The sequence below is a fragment of the Littorina saxatilis genome, linkage group LG2, assembly GCF_037325665.1.
Source record: "Littorina saxatilis isolate snail1 linkage group LG2, US_GU_Lsax_2.0, whole genome shotgun sequence".
NCBI classification, from domain to species: Eukaryota; Metazoa; Mollusca; class Gastropoda; order Littorinimorpha; family Littorinidae; genus Littorina; species Littorina saxatilis.
In genome coordinates, this window is record NC_090246.1 from 101,512,195 (window position 1) to 101,537,060 (window position 24,866).

The window sequence follows — 24,866 nt, forward strand, 5'->3', positions numbered from 1 at the left end:
GATATTGCAAAACACAGAGAGAGAGAGAGAGAGAGAGAGAGAGAGAGAGAGAGAGAGAGAGAGAGAGAGAGAGAGAGAGAGAGAGAAAGTGAGAGAGTGAGGAGGAAGAAGAAAGAGAGAGAGAGAGAGAGAGAGAGAGAGAGAGATAGAGAGAGAGAGAGAGAGAGAGAGAGAGAAAGAGAGATCAAATCAAATCAAATCAAATCAAATTGTATTTTTCGAGGGTTGTGGCATAAGCAATACAACGAGCTTTTTTCAACCTGCCCTCGCCCAGAGAGGGGACTAATCGAATCACATATTTACACGGATATTCACACAGAGAGAGAGAGAGAGAGAGAGAGACAGAGAGAGAGAGAAAGCGAGAAAGAGAGAGAGAGAGAGAGAGAGAGAGAGAGAGAGAGAGAGAGAAAGAGAGAGAGAGAAAGAGAGAGAGAATTGAATTGAATTGAACTTTATTTAACAAGGATTAAGATTTAAGGCTACGCATTTTCTTACAATCTGTCCTTGGGACGCATAGACACACAATTATCAATAAATATCAATAAATAAATGACGCTTATATCGCGCATATTCCGTGGGTACAGTTCTATAATTGTAACCGTGTGCCGAAACACTACGATCACCTCGGGAAGCGAAGTGCAATCAAACAGGATTGAAAATGTTAGGGCTAATTTCTTAGCCCTATAAAAACTGTTATGCAAACCCGAAGGTTTCCATGAACATACAGACAATCGGAAACCACCAGACCCCATCACAAACAGAACTCTACAATCCACTGGTGTTGACTTTTAAAGGCCAACAACTCGGGTGCAGAGTCTGCTGTGAAAGGAGCGGTAGCCTCCCCTGTCACATAATTAAGAAATTAAAAATTAAAAAGTTAAAAAGTTAACCAACAAAAAAAGGAGGTCGGAAAACTTCAGCACGTGATAATAAAGATGACGATGATGATGATGATGATGATGATGATGATGATGATGATGATGATGATGATGATGATGATGATGATGATGATGATGTGGTTATTCATAAAATCAAATGCATACTATGCAGGTAATTATAAATACAAGCTGGTAGCAATCGAACATGTAGCAATAGTACAACAAAAATATGTTCAGAATATACAATGCACAGCATATCTTTGACGTAATACTAAGTGTGGTAAATCAAAAGGCGTTAAATTACTCAGACATTAAGTAATTTTTAACACATTTTTAAAAACTTTTTAATGACTTTAAGTGCTTAAAGGATGATGGAAGTGAATTCCAAACTGAAGTACCCGAAAAAGCAAGACTGGTCTTATACAGGTCAATTCGTGGAATCGGTGGGATCAAGTTGACCGACCCATATCTGTGGGTAGCTTTATTGAATAATGATGTCATGTAAATCGGCACTTTACTGTAATACAATTTATGCATGAAAATGGCTTTGTTTAACTTGAGATGCTTTTCCAGTGGAAGAAAGTTAAGCATTTTTAATTTCATATCTGTTGAGGCATTATCCTTTACGATGAGTTTGGCCGAGCGACGATAGAGAGAGTCTAACTTTTTCAAGTGGACATCACTGCTGCCATCCCAGAGCGTCGAAACATAATTAATGTGAGGCATTACATGAGCATGGTGGAACATTTCCAGAGTCCTTCTGTCCGTAAATTGCTTTAACTTGGATAGGAGGAAAACGTTCTTGGCTACTTTCTTGCAGATATGCTGTAATTGTGCCTGCCACTTGAATTCACAATCAATAATTACCCCTAAAACGCGATGCTGTTGAACTTTTTCAATTGATTGCGTACCAATAGTAAGATTTAGTTTGAGTGGAGAAATCTGGTGTTTTTGTTTGGTTGCAATTACCATACTTTTAGTTTTTATTGGATGGACAAGCATAGCATTAGCACTACACCATTTCTTTACATCGTTTAAAGCTGTTTGAAGGGAGGACTCAATTACTGGAACAGACTTTCCACTTGCATGAAGAGAAGAATCGTCAGCAAAAAAATCTCTTCTTACATTGCTATCAGAAATGTGCAGTGGCAGATCATTGATATACAGACAGAACAAGATCGGCCCAAGCACTGAACCTTGAGGCACCCCGCATTTGACAGTCTCCTCAGTAGATATGTTACAGTTTAGGGCAGTATAATTATTGAGATCTGTCATCTCAAGAGAGAGAGAGAGAGAGAGAGAGTGAAACACTTAGGTATGGGTTATTCGATCCGACCCCCCCCCTGACCCCCACAAGAAAAAGCACACAAAGTCCCCCCAAAAAAAATTTAAAAAATAAGTTGAAGGGGAATTGATCGGTCAATCGATAATACCAACATCTCCAAAAATGGTACGTCGTCACAACAGACATAGTGTCGGGAAACATTTCTAAGGGAGACAATCAATGATCTTATATACCTTGTCCCGGAAGTAAAAAATAAATGTTAAAAAAAAAGAACCGTCATCTCACCAAGACAATCAGCACAGACCATGTGTGCCAAGTCTCGCAGTAGATACCGTGGCAATGCAGCTCGGGTCGAGATATCGGTCGAACCGGCGATAGCTGGATTTACAGCGAACATTAGTATCTACACATCATGGCTGACTCCCCCTGCTAGGAAGATGAGGCTAGACTTCTCACCTCAGCTGTCCAAAGAGTCGCCTCTATCGCCACGACCTCCCGGCCAAGAAGGCTGAGCGGCAGACACCTAATCTAATTGAGAACCATGGCGGTCGTTTTGTTCAATGGAAAAAGGCGAGCACGGTGATGGGAGTTATTATGGGGGCCAGGAGGCCCCCATTCATACGGATAGTTTTGCGGTTGACCATGGGCAGCGCCATTTTGTTGTGAAATACGTCATCAGTTTGTGTACACAGGAAGTTGTGACATGTTGAAGGCAACATTGTTCATCAGTAGAAAGTTGTGAAATCCGTCACCCTATGGGAGGTGTGAAGGCAAAATTGGTCATCACTGAGTTTGTGTAACACAGGAAGTTGTGAAATACGTCACCCTATGGGAGGGGTGACGGCAAAATTGTTCAACACAAATGTCATTGGTCGAACTGTGCAGGGTCAACCGCAAAAAACTCATACCATTCATTCATTGCTGTATTTGAGTGACTTATATACCAACATTTTTATTTCTTATTTTCAGCACAGGTGTAGGAAAAAATCATGAACCAAAATGTTATTTATTTTCTAATTTAACGTTTGTTTTACAAATGTGACCATGGTCTTTCAAACATACAGTGACATTAAACATTGTTATGTTAAAAAAAAGAAAAAAGAAAACAAGGTTTTGTGCACAAATCAGAAAATACATTGTACATTTTACCTACAGGCCAAACCATGAGTGTCTGTGGCAAAGCCCGACCCAGGAAATTGCACTGATTTTATTTTTAGATCAGTGGGAAATTGTCAAGAACAGGCGCTTGCATTTGGATGTGTCCAATGATAGTAGGTTTGGTTGTGATCAATCAAAATAATGTAGGAATAAAAATGTATGACAGTTTGGTATGATGACATGTAATTCACATATGCTGAAATATAATATTTTATACATCATGTAATATTATTATGGCTGTTGCCAATGACCATGAAGCCCAACAAACGTTTAATGTTATGTGATTCAAAATACCAAAATCAAGCACCTATTAATCTGGTCTATGCGCGGGAAGATTGAGGCCTTCGTAAACGTTAAACGTTGGCCAATAATAATTTTATCAATGTTGTGTCGTTTTCAGTTTATTATGTTTTATTTTGTTGATCAATTGATAAATATGTCTTCCCAACATATTACAAATCAAACAGAAATAAAGTCTTAGAGAACTACAATAATTATTGTTGCCGTCAAAACCTTGTAAGCCCTCAACAACTGACAAAGCTGTGTGTGGAAGAATGTGGAAGTTTCCGGTCGATCGATCGGCCCATGTCTGCCAGTAACGGTTAGGTATAATAGCACTAAATTCACTGACGGAACAATGAAGAGTTTGTGGTGTGATGGTAAGATGTCCGGTAAGGCGTTCGGCTACGGCGAAAGCGGTCCTGGTTCGATTCCCAACATGGGCGAATTATCTATTCTTTTGTTTTTTTGTGTGTTAAATTCTTGTTTATTATTATTATTTATTATGAACGTTTTAATGTTTTGTTTTACTCTAATTAATTTTTTTAATGTTTAAAATAAATAAATAATTAATTAATTATTTTTTTTTAAATCCTAGGCCTGCGGCCAGGGGGGGGAGTATACCAGTACCATTTGAGAATCAGACCAAATGAGAATTGAACCATTTGAGAACATCCTTTTTTTTTCAATCACTACATCGAAGGCCTGCGGCCTGGGGGGGTTCACATGGTTTGTTTGTTTGTTTGTTTGTTTCAGACCCACACCCATATACACACATTTCACATTTAAACCATTTGTCGGCCCCCTGTCGATATTTATCCACTAAGTTCCTTGTAGAGTCTACAGGGGATAGAGCCATGCTGAGCAAGACGGCCCTGAACAGTTCTTGCTTTAGTTGTCCCTCTTGCAGTGCCATGTCCTCAAAGTAAAAGTCCTACCTGCACAATGTTTTCGCCTTGTGTTTCCTGGGTATTGCTTCCTGTATTTTTCTATGGAACTGCCAAGTCCTGAGGGCTATGGTCCATTTGCAAAACGTCCTAAGTTCATTTGTCACTGCCATGATTGTCTCAAACGTTATGGTCCACTCGCAAAATGCCCTAAGTTCTTTCTGTTACTTGCCATGCTTCAAATGATATTGTCAACTTGCGCAAGGTCCTACATTAAAATGTATTTATGTTCACTGCCATGACTGAAAGGTTATGGTCCACTTTAAAAGGGTCCTAAGTTCTTTCTGTTCACTGCCATGTCAGGTTAAGTACCATTCGCAAAAGGTCCTACATTTTTTGTGTCACTGCCCTGTCTCAAAAGGTTATCGTCTATTCGCAAAACATCTTCGCCTTCTATTTCCTGGGTATGCTTCCTTTAGTTCTCGCTTTCACTACCATGCCCTGAAACCTATAGTCTACTCGCAAAATATCTCCGCTCTGTGTTCCTGGGATATTGCAGCCCCGGTCATCTCTTCCCCTGCAACGATCATGCCTTCGACTCGTGTCCTACGAGTATTGCTCATTTGAGATATATCTCTGAACTCTGTCATATTGAAAGTCAGGATCATCAGCCTCTCGCAAACTGTCTTCTCCTTGTGCAATAAGTACAACAAAAGTTTGCTGCTGAACCCGGAACTACAAGCACGACAATGTATTTTTCTTTCCGTTTTGTTTCTTTGTCGATGGCACAACAAACATCACCTGAAAAACAACAACATGTGAACGTTTTTGACAGTGAGTGCATCCTCTTGAAAAATGCGCCTGGTGAATTGTGGTGGACGTTCATATCTGAAGTTTAGTTGTGTGGGTTTTTTTCTTTCCGGGAAGGCTGTTCTGCCGATGTATTCTGATTTTACGCAATTCCATTTTCTAATTTGAAAGCGTTTTACAAAATTCTGTGTGGCTTTTAGAAACCAAGAAGAAAACCAGGAACCGAGCAAACCAGAAACTTTCCATAAAGCATGAATTAAATAAACCCAAATCAACAAAAAGTTATTCAATGGAATGTCGAACGTATTATATAAGCACGGACAGGACAAAAACTTCACTGGGCTCCTGAAAGCATCACAAGTGCAGACATCATTAGATTAGACCTCATGCTAACGACATTCTAACGTCTGGCGTGTCAGAAGCATCTACGCAGCTAGAAGATATCGTCCTTATCGCGTAAACCATCATGCACATCACAGTCCAGGTAAGGCTTTTACACGGGATAAGAGCAGCCTTCTACTTGAACATATACCAAAAATTAACAGCCAGTGTTGGGAATAATGCGAAAGGAACGAAATAACGACGGGGACGGCAGCTACTCCGCGCCTGTTGTGATTTCACACAACATGCAGACACGATGGAATAGACGATAACTTCCGACATAAAAATAAATTAGATAGGTCGCAGACGTGGTAGCCTAAAAGAAGCATGACGTTCGAGTTATTTGAACACAGAGTTAAGTAGTAGACTTTCTCAACAAAATTGGGGGTTCACATTACAGACTTATATATAGTAGGCTACACGACATCTGCAGACACATCGCAGACAGTTGCTGCGGAAGTTTCACAATCAGTTGCAGATTGTATAAGTAACGGTTGTGATTTTTAGCTCAATGCCGTTTGCTGATTGGTACCTTGTACCAAGTAAATGCCTTGTATTTACCAAGGAGTGGAACCCCCCCCCCCCCCCCACCTCTGGTCGTTAATGTAAAGTGCGAAGGCAAACAAAACCCATTGATCATTGTCTGAGAGGGATTTCCCGTTCACTGAAGAATCTCAGCATTGTGCAGCCCAAGTCTTCTGCGTCCCTGGACCCACCACAGACCTCTAGCGTTCCTCTAGACTCGGGTCTGATCAACACAAGCTGATTCCGACCACCACAGAGAAAATGCTATCAGTGAAAAGGGATGTTTCGATCTCTCCCTCCTGTAACAAGGAGTGGTTGTCGATTTGGGAGGTTGGTATCAGTTGCCCAATGATGACCAGTCATCAGGCATAACACGAAAACTTCATTTGCTTCGTTGTCAGCGGGGAAGCATTGGTCAAAGAAAAAAAGAAAGAGAGAGAGAGAGAGAGAGAGAGAGAGAAAGAGAGAGAGAGAGAGAGAGAGAGAGAGAGAGAGAGAGAGGCTATAGTTGGTGTAGCGTTACCCATTTTATGGGAATAGTGTGACATTAGGAAATGAATAAACAGGGTTGTCCGGAGTTGGAAAGTGAAAAGTGATTTGTTGTAGAGGATTCTTTTTGCATTTCTCACTCTCGACGGTGCCAGAATGTTGGATCGCTGGGCATAATTATCCTTTATGCACCCCTCTCTCGCGGTTTTTTCTCGCTTTATATAACATGCGCAATTAACACCAGCTTGATGTTTGACGTTCTAAACGAGCACACAAGCATTCTTATATAATCTGTTTTTGATGTGGAATTTATCCTGAATAGGGGATAATGCAGTGTTCTATTTCAATTCTCATTTCAACAGGGTTTTAACAGAATAAAACGTTGGTAACGGTGGTGTTGGAATGCTTTCTTATTGAATCCGAGGTGAACAACAAGGCACACAAGAATACGTGTCTATATTCCGCAACATCAACATGTAAAACAAAAAGTAACAAGTCGCGTAAGGCGAAAATACAATATTTTGTCAAGTAGCTGTCGAACTCACAGAATGAAATTGAACGCAATGCCATTTTTCAGCAAGACCGTATACTCGTAGCATCGTCAGTCCACCGCTCATGGCAAAGGCAGTGAAATTGACAAGAAGAGCGGGGTAGTAGTTGCGCTAAGAAGGATAGCACGCTTTTCTGTACCTCTCTTTGTTTTAACTTTCTGAGCGTGTTTTTAATCCAAACATATCATATTTATATGTTTTTGGAATCAGGAACCGACAAGGAATAAGATGAAAGTGTTTTTAAATTGATTTGGACAATTTAATTTTGATAATAATTTTTATATATTTAATTTTCAGAGCTTGTTTTTAATCCGAATATAACTTATTTATATGTTTTTGGAATCAGCAAATGATGGAGAATAAGATAAACGTAAATTTGGATCGTTTTATAAATTTTTTTTTTTTTTTACAATTTTCAGATTTTTAATGACCAAAGTCATTAATTAATTTTTAAGCCACCAAGCTGAAATGCAATACCGAAGTCCGGGCTTCGTCGAAGATTACTTGACCAAAATTTCAACCAATTTGGTTGAAAAATGAGGGCGTGACAGTGCCGCCTCAACTTTCACGAAAAGCCGGATATGACGTCATCAAAGACATGTATCAAAAAAATGAAAAAAACGTATGGGGATTTCATACCCAGGAACTCTCATGTCAAATTTCATAAAGATCGGTCCAGTAGTTTAGTCTGAATCGCTCTACACACACACACAGACAGACAGACGCACATACACCACGACCCTCGTTTCGATTCCCCCTCGATGTTAAAATATTTAGTCAAAACTTGACTAAATATAAAAAGATGCACATTTCAATTATTTTTCTCCAAACTTCCCACCCTCACCCTCCACACGCCTGCCCCCCCCCCCCCCCCCCCCCCATCTTCTCTTCTGCCCATGCAGTCACAATAAACCATCAATAAAAGTGGCGTTTTCGTGTTGTTTTCCCCTGCGTTTATTCTCCATATCAACAACCACAGCCATACCTTTCGTTCGTTTCTTTCGGACCCCCCCCCCCCCCCCCCTCCCACCAGCGCCCACGTAACATAAATCATATTTTCAGACGTTTTCTGTATGTGCACATCGTCAAACACAGACACAGTGTTCCTGCTTATCTTTCAAACCTTGCACACCCACCCCCCGCTCCCCCCTCCCCCCCCACACACATACACCCCGCGGCTCTTCGACCACTCGCTACCAACCAGTCATTAAGGTTTTGTGTTGTTTGCGAAACTGTCAAAAATGCACATACACAATCACAGGTCACGCGCTCCAAAACTATGATTTTTAGATCTATCAGAAGTAGCTGGGAAAAAAACCCGGGAAATAAATCTAACATGTGAGCTCTGAGGTTTATTCTTTGGCAGATGGCGTCCACCAACCAGTTCAAAGTGGACATTGATAATTACGGTTGCGAGAATGAAATAAAAGCACACACACACACACACACACACACACACACAGACGAACGCACACACGCACGCACGCACGCACGCACACGCACGTACACGCACGCACGCACGCACACACACACACACACACACACACACGCACGCACGGGCGCGCACGTACGCGCGCGCGCGCACCCACGCACGCACACACACACACACACACACACACACACACACACACACACACACACTGGCACACACACACATACACACACATTTCCTCTGAGGTTTGTTCTTACGCGGGGCCGGTAGGACGAGTCCGAAAGGCGGCAGGGAAGCTACGAAGTTGGAAGCCTGAAGAATCCTTATAGTTTAGTGGCTGGAAGCGCTGACCAACAAGTGTTCAGATATTTTTCTAATTGTCGTTTCTAGATAGCAAAATATGTGCTGAAAACGGTCAGCTATCGCACCATCAAGAAATCGGTTCCCTAGTACCCCTTTAAGGGTCTGGAACCACCCCGGGTGGCAATATCGGGTCGCAACAAAGAGTGTTCCCATTGCCCGAAAGAGCCTCAACCGTGAAAGATAGAAAGAAAGGTATTGAACATAAAAGACGCACGACACCAATGTGAACCATTTGTGTTATCATACTTATATTAAAATATTGATGACCATGGAATAAATGGGTTATTTTTAGATTTCTGACAAAAAATCGCGAAAAACATGACAAATTGTCTTTTTTATAGCCTAAACTGTGAAAGATTTAAAGACAAGTATTGAACACAAAAGATAGCAATGGATAATGGCAACAACATTTGCTCTCATTGTTGTACAAAATTGTTGATTGTTTTTTAATACTTTTCCGTTTTTGTGGATTTCACAAAGCATACCAATTAAACGGCAGTCCAGGTAACTCGTCCGAATTTTTGCGGCTAAGAGCCTCAACATTTGAAGATAGAAAGACTATCATTGAACAAAAACTATGGTAAACACTAATGTTAATAACTTTTGATCTCACACTAATATTGAAATATTGATGACCATGCAATTAATGGGCTATTTTCAGATTTGTGGGTACAAAATCGCCCAAAACATGACAAATTGTCTTTTTTCTAGCCTAAACTATGAAAGATTTAAAGACAAGTATTGAATATAAAAGATTGAACGGGATAATAGCAACAACATTTGCACTCATTGTTGTACAAAATTGTTGATTGTTCTTGAATATTTTCCGTTTTTGTGGATTTCACAAAGCGTACCGATTAATCGGCAACCCGTGTCAATCATCCGAATTATTTCATGCTGCGCCAAAACGATTGAAAATGGATGAAATATTAGTGTTTGAAGACAAAAGGCGCACATTGTCATGTTAAGCATATCTTGTTACACCGTATACACATCAAAATCGTGATAGCTCTTGGTTTGAATGTTACAATGTTTGATTTTGTGCAAGTTACACACATTGATACTGACAAAATGTAATGATATTCCAGGACAATATATCCAGCGCGCTCTTTGGGTCCCCAAAACACTGTACATGGTGAGTCCCATTGTGGTGCCAAAGTAGAAAATAATTATATTCACTTTAGCGATAGTCCGCAGTAGACGACATCAAATGACACAGACTGTAATGATAACTCAAAACTCGTCATCGCTTTCAGCAAACCCGTCAAAGTCAACCTCCTCATCTTCTTCCTCGTCTTCCTCGTCATCCTCTTCTTCACAACCACCATCTGCCAGAAGATCGATCAGCGACACAGGTAGGATGGGCTTCAGGAACCACACGGGTTCCAGGACACCGTCTGCATTTTTCGTCCATCCCTGCCCCTGGTCGTAGGGTTTGGGCCTCTCCAGAATGCCTTCATGAGCACGCTTGTACAGGGCAACGCGGTGGTTTACTCGCTGAATGTGCGGCATCAGAGCAGGTTGGCAGGGAGGCATGCGGGCTAGATCGACCTTACACTTGGACGTGAGTTTCTCGTTGTCTCCCACCATCTTGCGGAGTAGCTTTCCACGAACGACATCAACTGATTTCTCACGACTGTAATTGTACATCAGGCACGTAAAATCTTCCAACTGCTTCACCACCCGAAGTTTGACATCCCAGTCGTCACCAAGCTGCCTGAATGCCGTGTGAAACTTGGGGTTCTTCTCCAGTTTCTTAAGGGGCCCCACCTTCCCCTTTCCTTTGAATGCACTGGTGCAGTCCTCTCCGCTGTACACATAGAACCCAAGAAGAGTGGCACAGTAGTCATGCCCCAGGGACTCTGCAAGCTCAGAGAGGTTGATCAGTTGCCAATATTTTCCTGATCCCGTATCCAGGTATACAGTCAACTTGATGGCTTCAGCGTGGTAGAGAAGAATGACAAAGATGTCAGTGTCCGGGGTTCTGACCACAGCGTTCTTGTATCCAAGCGTTGCGGCAAGATGGAGGTACAGCACCACCCATCATGAGTTTGTCCAAGACCAATGGTTCGTCTAGTTGCTGTGACTTGACGAGAAGCAGAAACGCGAGGTCGCTTTGCACCTGGTACTGGAGGGCCTTTCCTTGTGAGGATGTGAGCGTGACCTTCTTGCTGCAAGCCTCCATTGTCTTCAGTTTCTGCCTCTTTACAGGGTCAAAGAAGCTTCTTGGCTCTCCACTTTGAAGGCGGGTAATGAAGTCAGTTTTGGCGACCATGCCTTTAGCTTCCGCCTGAAGCAAGTCCTGTTCGACGTTCATGCGGACAGGGGCACCAGACGCCAAGGAGTAGAGCCTGTCTTTGTCTGAGATGGAAAACGGGTTCGTGAAGTTCTTGACAGCAGTGATGACTCTCTAAACAGCCTTCTCGCTTTTCTTGATTTCGGCCTTCTCCAGTTCGCGATGTCTCCCCACCTTTGGACAGTCTGGATCGTCGAGGAGGTTCACCATCTCCAAGGTCTTTTCATAGACTGGGATGTCAAACTTCGGGTGGTGAAGCAGTTGGAAGAGTTTACGTGCCTGATGTACAATTACAGTCGTGAGAAATCAGTTGATGTCGTTCGTGGAAAGCTACTCCGCAAGATGGTGGGAGACAACGAGAAACTCACGTCCAAGTGTAAGGTCGATCTAGCCCGCATGCCTCCCTGCCAATCTGCTCTGATGCTGCACATTCAGCGAGTAAACCACCGCGTTGCCCTGTACAAGCGTGCTCATGAAGGCATTCTGGAGAGGCCCAAACCCTACGACCAGGGGCAGGGATGGACGAAAAATGCAGACGGTGTCCTGGAACCCGTGTGGTGCCTCAAGCCCATCCTACCTGTGTCGCTGATCGATCTTCTGGCAGATGGTGGTTGTGAAGAAGAGGATGACGAGGAAGACGAGGAAGAAGATGAGGAGGTTGACTTTGACGCGTTTGCTGAAAGCGATGACGAGTTTTGAGTTATCATTACAGTCTGTGTCATTTGATGTCGTCTACTGCGGACTATCGCTAAAGTGAATATAATTATTTTCTACTTTGGCACCACAATGGGACTCACCATGTACAGTGTTTTGGGGACCCAAAGAGCGCGCTGGATATATTGTCCTGGAATATCATTACATTTTGTCAGTATCAATGTGTGTAACTTGCACAAAATCAAACATTGTAACATTCAAACCAAGAGCTATCACGATTTTGATGTGTATACGGTGTAACAAGATATGCTTAACATGACAATGTGCGCCTTTTGTCTTCAAACACTAATATTCCATCCATTTTCAATCGTTTTGGCGTAGCATGAAATAATTCGGATGATTGACACGGGTTGCCGATTAATCGGTACGCTTTGTGAAATCCACAAAAACGGAAAATATTCAAGAACAATCAACAATTTTGTACAACAATGAGTGCAAATGTTGTTGCTATTATCCCGTTCAATCTTTTATATTCAATACTTGTCTTTAAATCTTTCATAGTTTAGGCTAGAAAAAAGACAATTTGTCATGTTTTGGGCGATTTTGTACCCACAAATCTGAAAATAGCCCATTAATTGCATGGTCATCAATATTTCAATATCAGTGTGAGATCAAAAGTTATTAACATTAGTGTTTACCATAGTTTTTGTTCAATGATAGTCTTTCTATCTTCAAATGTTGAGGCTCTTAGCCGCAAAAATTCGGACGAGTTACCTGGATTGCCGTTTAATTGGTATGCTTTGTGAAATCCACAAAAACGGAAAAGTATTAAAAAACAATCAACAATTTTGTACAACAATGAGAGCAAATGTTGTTGCCATTATCCATTGCTATCTTTTGTGTTCAATACTTGTCTTTAAATCTTTCATAGTTTAGGCTATAAAAAAGACAATTTGTCATGTTTTTCGCGATTTTTTGTCAGAAATCTAAAAATAACCCATTTATTCCATGGTCATCAATATTTTAATATAAGTATGATAACACAAATGGTTCACATTGGTGTTGTGCGTCTTTTTTGTTCAATACCTTTCTTTCTATCTTTCACGGTTGAGGCTCTTTCCGGCTATGGGGAACACTCTTTGTTGCGACCCGATATTGCCACCCGGGGTGGTTCCAGACCCTTAAAGGGGTACTAGGGAACCGATTTCTTGATGGTGCGATAGCTGACCGTTTTCAGCACATATTTTACTATCTAGAAACGACAATTAGAAAAATATCTGAACACTTGTTGGTCAGCGCTTCTAGCAACCGTACTATTATGGCTATTTCCTTTTTCATGCTGAAATATTTTATTGTATCGGATTTGTGAAAGGCCCTAAAAGATTTTCCATATATAGCGGCTCAGCGCAAAAGCGGTGATGTTTGATATCAGAATAAGGAAAAAACCAGAAGGGTAGTGAAAGAACTGACGCGTAAATCACAAATAATCGCATAAAGAATCTGTTTTATGGGTCATCCTCTCGCAGTACCTGTTTACTTGATTTCTTTTTTGAATAATTGTAATCTGAAAGCTTTTCTTGCTTTTTCCCCCCTAGTTTGAATTGCTGTGTTTTATATCTTAATCCCGTTTCCACAGAACGTCATTAGAGGTTGGAAATGGAAGACGGCATTCTCTCTCTCTCTCTCTCTCTCTCTCTCTCTCTCTCTCTCTCTCTCTCTCTCTCTCTCTCTCTCTCTCTCTCTCTCTCTCTCTCTCTCTCTCTCTCCCTCTCTCTCTCTCTCTCTCCCCCAACGGTTATGAGCTACACGTGATAATGAAAGCCACGAACGCTGCGATACTGCTGATGTACAGTTATATTTAAAAGACAATCTGATCAAATGAAGAGACAGCAGGTGCTTATTTCGGGTTTTTGTGTGTGGACAAAACACACCGCTAGCAATGGGAAAACAGCCCTGAAGGTGTACATAGCACACAGTCCCGTCCAGCCATTGTAAAAACAACAATAACATTTTTGTTTTAAACAAGAGAAAGAAAAAAATGACGAAAAAGGTCAAACTTGTCAGTTGACAAAACTAAACGATATCAGGGCGATAAGAGGCCTGAAGGTGTACACTGTATACTGTACGCTATTCCAGCGAGTGTCGCAAGCAGATGTTGAAATCTAAATAATCTCGCACACACACAAACACAATTGCACACATGCCCTGCACTCCCATCTTGCGCACACAATATACACGCCACGAACATTCACGCTCACACATACTTGCTATTTCACACACACACACACACACACACACACACACACACACACACACACACACACGCACACGCACACGCACACACACACACACACACACACACACACACACACGCACACACACACACACAACAACACACACACACACACACACACACACACACACACACACACATTGCACACACACACACCATGAGAAATTAAAAAAATATAAACTATTCAAGAGCATGCTATGGCGAGCAAGGGGAAGGCGTGCGTGTAATTCATTATAATTATTTCAACTGTTAAGCAAAATATGGCCTTCAACTGCTAAATTAATAAAAGAAATTAAAACATTAAAAACTAGAAACTTTTCAAAGACATGCCATGGCTGTTTATTGCGAGAAAGGGCATTGTGTATATGTACAGATAATCATGTTATCTGTCTCGGCGAAAATATGTCACACGATTGCTGAGGACGAAAAAGAAAAAAACCATCACACGATACAAGTATAATTTACAATTGGATATACAGTGGATGTTACCGAGAAAAAAGAAAGAGACGTATAATGATGCTATCGGTGCAAGCAAACCTTTGGTGTTGTAGTGACTGCTCATTTGATTGCTGCATGCATGATTAGCTTTGCTGTTAATGTCAATCATTTGAATCGATCTAAAACTGACTCGCAAAGCTGAAAGCTGTTGCCAACTGGTTATTCATAGCACACGGTGTTCATATATTTGTACAGCTGTCAAGTTATGGCTACCGTGATTAATAAAAGATTATGTCCTTCTCGGATAATCCGATATCGTGTCAACGGCTACACATCTATCGAAGCTTTCAGTTTCACACAGGCTACAAGCATGCTGCCACTTGAGCCATACAACAATCCGGAAGCTTAGAATCTCACCGGGGAGAGCAAAAACAAATTCGGCAACGAACAAGAAAGCAAATAAACAACCGAAAAAACAATGAAATAAAACACCACTTTAGACAATGCCAGTATTTCATTTGGTCTTATTTCATTTTATTAGTTTTAATTCTGTTTTGATTTATTTGATTTTGATAAGTTCAATTTTATTGATAGTGAATGGAAAAAGACAACAAAAAACAAAATAAAAACAAAATAAAAAAACCCTACTGTACTGATGTTCAAAGAGCCAGACAACGCTGAATGCAGTGATGTGCTACTAAGTTCTTGTTTGCTTGATATTTGATTTGTGTGTTTTATTTTGCTTTCCCCGATGCGGCGAGGACTACACTCATACTGTTTTACAAATGAGTCAGGGAGCAAGAACATCACTAAAGATAATAAACATTAAAAATAAACACAAATATTGAACATGATCAGCTTCATCTTCAGAAGAAGAAAAGGAGGAAGAGGCGGGACACGGAAAACAAAACAAGACCAAGAAAAAGAAATAAACAACTGCGCAATCTGCGCCGAAGAAGCTCAAGCGGCGACCAATACATCAACAAAGAAGAGCAACAAGTGCAACAACATGAAGATAATGAAGATGAAGAGAGAGCAGAAGAAACCCACGAAAAAGTAAGGAGAAGGCGAGGAGAAGGAGAAGGAGAAGAAAATGAAGAACAAGAGCAGGCAGCAGACAGGCGGCTGTCCAGCAGATTGCCGACGAGATTTTGACAGACTGAGCACGGGTGAGGTAGGGGCACCAAAACGACATCCACCATCACAGATTGCATCGTCACGACAGGTTGAAAAATGGCTGCGCTTCCGCTGCCAGCCTCGCTCTGGCTTCGCCACCAGACGGTGCTTTCATATCCGTTTAACTCACATCCGGTCCCTGCTCCTCCGCTCGCTTGATGAGGCGGGAGCCGCGTGGTGTAACCAGACCCCTCATGAAAAGCAACTTCGTTACCGCCAAACTGTCCCCTGAATGTATTCTTTTCCTCGTCTTCTCCGTCCTCGCCTCGCCGTGATTTGTTTCTGCTGTTCTCCTTCTCCATTACTGTTTTGGAGAAGGGCCTCGTTCGTTATGATGGCAACTCGGTGACGGGACGAAAATGGTTTTTGAGTGTCCGCGGGTCATTCGTCATTGGTAATTGGGCGTCGTGTTTCTGTGCTGCGCGCTAACAAGTGATCAAAAAGTGTCGGTCTAAAGTTCACAAAACACAAATTTGTTCAAAACGGTCTGGACTGAACTCGGGCTGGACAGAAAATAAAAGGTATGTGAACTTTGTGATACCGGCGCCTCTGCGGCGTCCCTAAACTTCAATTTGCAACAACAGCAGCAACAGCAACAACAACAACGACAACAAAATAAAGTTGGTTAACAAGGCTTAAAGTGGAGTAAACAAAGCAATAAATAAGCTGTGTCGGTCCCCCTTTTGATACACCGATCTCTTTAAAAAGCGGGTTGGAGTTGAGAGTTATGTCCTCAAAAAGAAGAAGTACTTTTTGAATGTCGCAAAGATGAAAAAAGTAAAAAAAGGAAAGGAAATCAGAGATTATGTTGTAGGGCCCTTACATGCTAAAACAATTCTTGTAATATGGTGGATCTGGGCTTAAACCAGTCGACAATGAATTCATGACGTGCAAAATTAGTAAAAAGTGTTTTTTTCAAGATAACAATTTGAATAGCCTACAGAGGACAATACATAAACACTTTGCAACCCAAACCATACAGCTAAACATATGGATAATAGTCCCCCGAAATCGGCGTATGGCAGCCAAAATGGCGGGGTCAAAACGTTCATGCATGCAAAAATCCACTCGTGCAAAAACAAAACAAAACCGAGTGTACGTGGGAGTTTCAGCCCATGAACGAAGAAGGAGAAGATGACGAATTAGAGAATTAAACTACCTGACACTCCATTGAGTGACCGCATATCGTCTTGTTTTTCAGTTTTAATGTTTATTGTTTATTTTTTTCATATCGAATGGAATGTTTTTAATGTTTCCCGCTTTGAAAGGCAATTTTGTCTAGGGAATTTGAACAGTCTGATTGTAATTCATTGCATCCCTTATTCCTTTAAACCGTTTTATCCGCAGATTTCTGGCAATGTCCGTTTTTCTCTGAATTAACTTTTATCCTCCAGACTTCTCATTTCCCCAACCCTAAACCTGAAATGATTTTAACCCATTTTGTCTTTGTTCGCCCATTCCATAAAGCCCTGATTGTCGCTGATCGCATATTTAGTGACCTGCTGGAGACGGCCATTTTGCTGACAGGATCGAAGAAAAGCCGGCTGTGATATTTGTCTCTGAATCATGGGACGTGGGCAAGCTTTGGCATCAGAGGGTCATCAGTCATCGTTAAATCAAGAATAATTATCGTGATTGTCACACCTGTGGCGTTTCCTAATGGTCCGAAGAATATTAGAGAGAGAGAGAGAGAGAGAGAGAGAGAGAGAGAGAGAGAGAGAGACGCACAGACAGATCCATGCACACGCACAGAAGCAAGCACGGACGGATGAACGTACGCACAAGCGAACGCACACACGAATTAATACAGTCATACGCTCACACACACAATCCATATATATACACTAACCAGTCAGCCAGGCAGCCAGACATACACACACACACAAGCAGGGAGGCCCTCACGTACGCACACAAACACTCACATACACACATATGCACATACACGTACGCACGCACGCACGCACATACGCCCGCAGGCACAAACACACACACGGCACACACACACACACACACACACACACACACACACACACACACACACACACACACAGACGCACACACACACACACACACACACACACAAACACACATACGCATACATACACACACACACCTTGTGGGCATAACTTCGCAGAACACAACGTTGTAAAAACTGCACTCCGGTGCACAAGCAAAAACACAAAAAGATTTTCAACATCCAATGCGCGCCATATGTTTTAGTTCTCCTAAATTGGCACTAACAACTCAGCCTTAAAATGAGATAGTAAAGACGCAGTGTATGCGTGTACAATTGCTTCAAACAGATTCCAGATGTTAATTTTTCATGAAACACATGTTGAAAATGACTGAAAATAGAAAACCCAGTCACAGAAGATGATGCAAGCAACAAGTAATGAACGTACCTTCAAAGATTCACCCCCTCCCTCCCCCGCCCCCCCCCCTCTCTCTGTGAGTGTTATCAGTGTGCCATCACAATATTCAAACATTTGAAAATTAGTTTTGAATTCATTTATACAATGTATTCAGGGTCGTTTGCGTCCACACACAAAATTGCAACCATTTTCGTATTTCTCCGTGCTCTAAGGCCAAAATAAATAATAGGTGTGGTTACGGTAACATAGCCAAAAAAATAGGGTAGGAAGGTAGGCAATCACTTTTTTTTGTAACTTTTTTTCTAATGTGTACAAATTAAACCTACTTGACAGGGAAATAAGTGTGCGACTCGGGCGCTTTCGCTTTCATTGCGTTTTCTGCACTCGTTTTCTTGGGCTTTTTTGTATTATTGTTTGACAAATGTAATAAAAAGTTATAGGGTCGGCCCCAAAAATAGGGTAGGTCGGGTTTCCGTAACCACACCTATTTTTTTTTTTAGGCCTAAAGAAAAATTATGATTTAGGCAGACAGACCGGCAAAGACACACACATATACACACACACACACACACACACACACACACACACACACACACACACACACACACACACACACAAACACACAGACGCACACATGAAATAAAATACACACACACACAAACACACACACACACACACACACACACACACACACACACACACACACGCCATTTTGGTTACGGATGCTGGTCAGATGCATTAATCAGAACGTCTCGCTTCATAAACAAGCACTGGCACGATTCTACAAACGAGGTGGCAATGATTGAACAACACACACACACACTTTCTTTCTTTATTTGGTGTTTAACGTCGTTTTCAACCGTTCAAGGTTATATCGCGACGGGGAAAGGGGGGAGATGGGATAGAGCCACTTGTTAATTGTTTCTTGTTCACAAAAGCACTAATCAAAAAATTGCTCCAGGGGCTTGCAACGTAGTACAATATATGACCTTACTGGGAGAATGCAAGTTTCCAGTACAAAGGACCTAACATTTCTTACATACTGCTTGACTAAAATCTTTACAAACATTGACTATATTCTATACAAGAAACACTTAACAAGGGTAAAAGGAGAAACAGAATCCGTTAGTCGCCTCTTACGACATGCTGGGGACACACACACACACACACACACACACACACACACACACACACACACACAAACACACACACACACACAAACACACACACACACACACGCACGCATGTGCGGCACGCACACATATAAACACACATTTACACCCACCCTCCACACACACAAACTCCTCCCCCACAAACACCCCACCGACCCCCTCCCCCCCCCCCAAATCCCCCTTCCACACACAAAATGACATCATCGCATTTCTCCTTTAGCCAAGCAACTAACCTGTCGATGGCAATGGCCATGAAGGTGAGGACACTGGCGGAGATGGTGCAGGTCGAGATGAAGGAAGAGAACTTGCAGTAGGCTCGGTCAAACCACCAGTCCTGGTACATATTGTACAAGAAGTTGAACGGGGTGTTCAGCAGCGAGATCATGACGTCAGCCACCGCCAGGTTGATCAAGAAGTAGTTGGTGACGGTGCGCATGCGCTTGTGAGCCAAGACGATCCAGATGACGATGGTATTTCCGCCCGCGGCCACCACGAACATGGCCACGAAGATGATGTAGAAGAAGAGCTGCTGCCACCAGGGTAGGGTTAAGTTGACCGGCACAGGTTCCGTGGTGTTGCCGAAGGGCATCGGCTCCGTTGTGAGGTTCATCGCCTCCGTTGTGAGGTTCATCGTTAATGTGCCGTTCATCCTGACGTCAGAGATTACCCGTCAGAGGAAGTGACGAAGGTGAGGTTGAACAACGTTGAACGCTCGAATGAAAGTCACAAAGTTGCGTAAATATCCGTGTGGAAATAACGAGTTTGAGCACTTTTACTCCAATAGCGTTTGACACTGTTTGAAAAGTATATGAATTGACATCATTCAAAAGCACAAAAAAAAAAACCACACACACTTTTTTCAAAACACGTACGTCACCTAATTAGCAGAATCAGCTACAGCTGACTTGCAGTTTACACTACACCACAAGAGACAGGAAACCTGTATATATCCACAGCACTCTTTAACGGCGCACACCAGTTTCACAAAAAGCGACCAGATCAAGTTTATTTTTTTTCAGGAACAGTAAACAAACCCACGTCAGTCCAAGCCAGGCACAAAGCGTTATCCAATCAGCGAAGAGGAAGAGGATGATACACTTGCGCGCGCGTACACCGGAAGCAGCAGGGCACTGATGGAACACGCAAGGACCGAAGCGTCACAGTCTGAGCCGGGGAGAAAAAAAAAGCACAAACAGAATCAAACTTATACTGGCTCCGCGCGATAAAGGCGGCCAGGCAAAACATAAGTTGTGTATATTCCCTGGTTTTCTGTTTCCCACCTGCCCGCCTGTCAGCGCTTATCTGTTGCAGCGGTGTCCGTTAGAATAGCGTGGCTCGTGATGGTCCCTCCACCCTATCAAGAGTCTCGCCTCCTCGCCATCTGTTCCCCTGGGCGAGAACTGCAAAGAAAAATAGGCGTGGCACGTGAGTACATAGACACATTTAATGGAGCGGGCAAATAAACTATTTGTGCTTATTTGAATTAGGGAAGAATGAGAGGCCATGGGGCGGGCCAGGTAGGAGGAAGGTTGTTGAGTCTAACCTGAACCAGAGACTGTAGAGACTGGATTGGCAACTGCTGGCGTTCTGTGACTGAATACATGAACGAGGGTTGTATTGGTAATCAAAAGCTCTGCAAGCGCCCCCCCCTCCCCTTTTTATGTCAATGACAAGAGGGCGAATGAGGATGTTTTTTCGAATCTGATCCAAAGTTATCCGCCTGCTATACCTTCTGAGCATAGCAGTGGAATGTCTTTGTCGAAACTGAGTCCGGGAAACTTCTGATGTTGTGTAAGGATGACTGCATTGACAGGGTGACGAGAGTACACCATCAAAAGCTCTACGAGTAGAAGCGTTTGCTCGTTTGCTCTTTTGCATGCGTTATGTTGGTTGACATGACGCCGTGTGCTGTGTGTGCACACACACACAGTATCACCTCATTTTTCGTTTCTTCCTGTCAAAATACTGACACGTTAGTTTGTGTGCTCTCAGAACCGGCTGTTTGCACCTTGTACGACTGAGTTCCAGAAACTGGACGGACGGAATGCTACAAACGGGTCTTTTCCAAGCTTTGGTTTAAGCGTGTTTTATTCATTTGATACACGTTTCAAACAATAACAACATTAAGAACGTTAACAAGCAGACTGCTTATGGACACGTTCTAAAAAAGATAATCAATGCACATTCCGATAACAAAACCAAGCTTTATTCTAAGATTCAAGGCAGCTCTTCGTCGTGGGTCGGTTTTCCCAAAGGAGAGATCAGTATTGCATTGAAAGCCGTACCGCGCGCTAACTACAAAAACTTCAGATTTGTTTGGTGGAAACCGATTGTTTCAGAATAGCACGGGATTCATTTCGCAACCAATGTTTTTTGTATATTCACTTGGCATAAATACAAAGCATAAAAAACATTCCCATATCAGTGACATGCAGTTTAAACTTTCAACCCCGGGCCGACACCAGCCAACAACGTGCGAGCAGCGACTAGTTAAAAGCACAATCAGGCAATATGAAGAATTTTTCAATAAAGGACATTCCGCATACCTGACCACTCCCTCTCACAATCAGCTGATCGTTATATTGAGTGGAGTAACAGGTTGAGATATTTTGATCAACGGGAAATGTCATCATGTGTGCGTGTGTGTGTGTGTGTACGTGTGTGCGTATTTCAGAGAAGAGGGAACAACAGACAACGAGCGAGCGTGCGTGCTTGCGCGTGACTGCCTGCGCGCGTGTGTGCGTGCATGCGCGTGTGTGTGTTTTTCGTTTGTTCAACAAGAAGGGGAAGAAAATAAAGAATAGAATGTGGTGGGTGTCCGATGGAAAATGGGGGATGCCAGTGGAGCAGGAGGAAGTTTCGTTTACTGCTGTTGATGTGTACGACCTGTTATGCACCTAACTAGTTGTGTTTGCTTCCCCAGTCAGTTTTCAGAGTTGGTTACACTCTGATGAAGCCATCAAAACAGAAAAAAAGTTATTTTATTTTTTATTTTTTCAACGGAACGAGTTTATGTGTATGTATTGGTGGACCAACCTGCATTCCTCTCTTCATTGTTCTTGTATTTTTTGTATTTTTTTTTTCATGTACCCCCATGAGGTTTCTGGAAATAAAATTTGACTTGAGTAGTGCCCCCCCGCCCCCCACCTTTCATCAAAGCAAACCTACCTACAACCTCACCTGTATTCTCCGAACAGTGGTTACCTGATGTTTATGTTTACCTGCGAAAATGGGACCACTTGTATGATGGCCGGACTAACGCAGGTGCTTTATGAATACGTTGGCTCTCTTTAGCAGAAGGCTTCTGGCAGGGCCCAGTCGCTGTGATTTCTATCCGTACCGTTTGATGAGCCAATTATGTGCGGTTAATTCCTTTACCCTCACCCGACTTGATTCCCATTGTTAAAGGCGCTGTACTTCATGACGTGGGATGCCGAGTGTCGGAGTGATGACTTTAAGTTCTGTTGTACGTACAGCAGCTGGGGGTATGGACGCTGAGTGAATTGCGATACATTTATTTCAGATAATGGTAAATACACAGTAGCAAGTATTTAATCAATTAATTGTAATGTTGATCAAATTAACATTATAGTTACATGGCCTTTATATGTATATAATTGCTCAAGGTGATCAGGGCCTGTATCTTCCAAAGTATTTCTCCATAATTGTTTTACACTTTTGAGTGAAATAGTGGCAACATCTTCAGGGGTTTACCAAACTTCCTACCAACTACAAAACAAAAACAAAGAACAAGAAACACAACTACAACCCAAACCCCAATCTCCCCAACACACATACATTGGTTCCAGTGTTGTTCCAACACACACACATTGGTTCCAGTGTTGTTCCAACACACACACATTGGTTCCAGTGTTGTTCCAACACACACACATTGGTTCCAGTGTTGTTCCAACACACATACATTGGTTCCAGTGTTGTTCCAACACACACACACATTGGTTCCAGTGTTGTTCCAACACACATACATTGGTTCCAGTGTTGTTCCAACACACATACATTGGTTCCAGTGTTGTTCCAACACACATACATTGGTTCCAGTGTTGTTCCAACACACATACATTGGTTCCAGTGTTGTTCCAACACACATACATTGGTTCCAGTGTTGTTCCAACACACATACCATTGGTTCCAGTGTTGTTCCAACACACACATTGGTTCCAGTGTTGTTCCAACACACACACATTGGTTCCAGTGTTGTTCCAACACACACACATTGGTTCCAGTGTTGTTCCAACACACACACTGGTTCCAGTGTTGTTCCAACACACATACATTGGTTCCAGTGTTGTTCCAACACACATACCATTGGTTCCAGTGTTGTTCCAACACACATACATTGGTTCCAGTGTTGTTCCAACACACATACATTGGTTCCAGTGTTGTTCCAACACACATACATTGGTTCCAGTGTTGTTCCAACACACATACATTGGTTCCAGTGTTGTTCCAACACACACATTGGTTCCAGTGTTGTTCCAACACACACACATTGGTTCCAGTGTTGTTCCAACACACATACATTGGTTCCAGTGTTGTTCCAACACACATACATTGGTTCCAGTCTTGTTCCAACACACATACATTGGTTCCAGTGTTGTTTCAACAGTTCTTCAGGTTATGAGAAATGTCTCCACTACTAACCATGCCAAAAGACAACGTCGACGTCATGCATAAACACAGCAATGACAGCGAAGCCAATTTGCCCACGCACTGCTTCATGAGGGGGAGTTAGGTTACAAAAACAGTCAGTCTGCAGTCCTAGTCTGATTGTGCTCGCAGTTTCCTTGGCACATCAAGCAATCCACCTGCACGTGCAATATATTATTTTACAGACTTTTTACCCGGTGACCTGAAAACCCACCAAAAACACCTCTGTGGCTATGCCATGCACGTGCGGTTCGTGGCCATAAGATTTGGGCTGTAAATACTGTCAGTGATGGCGCAGCTTTGTAATTGTTTGAGTGGAAGAGGTTCTTTGTCTTGTCGGGTCGGAAAACGGCAAGAACCATGACGAATTCGCGAAAAAAAAGCCATTGCCAATTAACTAAAAGAACCAAGCCAACCCCCCCCCCCCCCCCCCCATGCTTACAATGTTGGCGGTCTTCAGAGGTGGTATCACTGTAATGCATCATTTGGCCATTCTTTTCATCATAAACCAGACTCTCACGCTTTCACCGACTGGTGAATATGTTAAGTCGCTCTTAGCGTGAAGCCTTTTAAACTTTCTCGTTTGATCATAAGCTTCTTACGCAGTCTATTCATTTGCTCAAATGTGATAGATATTTTCTGTGGTCGAGAAGTGCTAAATCGTTTTGGTCATGATTGATATCATTAATGCTGTTAGATGGGTATTTGTGTGTGTGTGTGTGTGTGTGTGTGTGTGTGTGTGTGTGTGTATGTGTGTGT

At 42.4% G+C, this 24,866-nt stretch overlaps 1 protein-coding gene across 1 annotated transcript in view; it reads right to left on the reverse strand.

The window, feature by feature from the left end:
- LOC138960362 (tachykinin-like peptides receptor 99D) overlaps nt 1-20,930 on the reverse strand; it is a 313,550-nt gene extending 292,620 nt beyond the window's left edge. Inside the window, exon 1 of the mRNA XM_070332255.1 lies at nt 19,673-20,930. Within this exon, the coding sequence (XP_070188356.1) occupies nt 19,673-20,088 (416 nt within the window). The 5' untranslated portion in view covers nt 20,089-20,930. The remainder of the gene's footprint in view (nt 1-19,672) is intronic.
- Nucleotides 20,931-24,866: the final 3,936 nt, after the last annotated feature.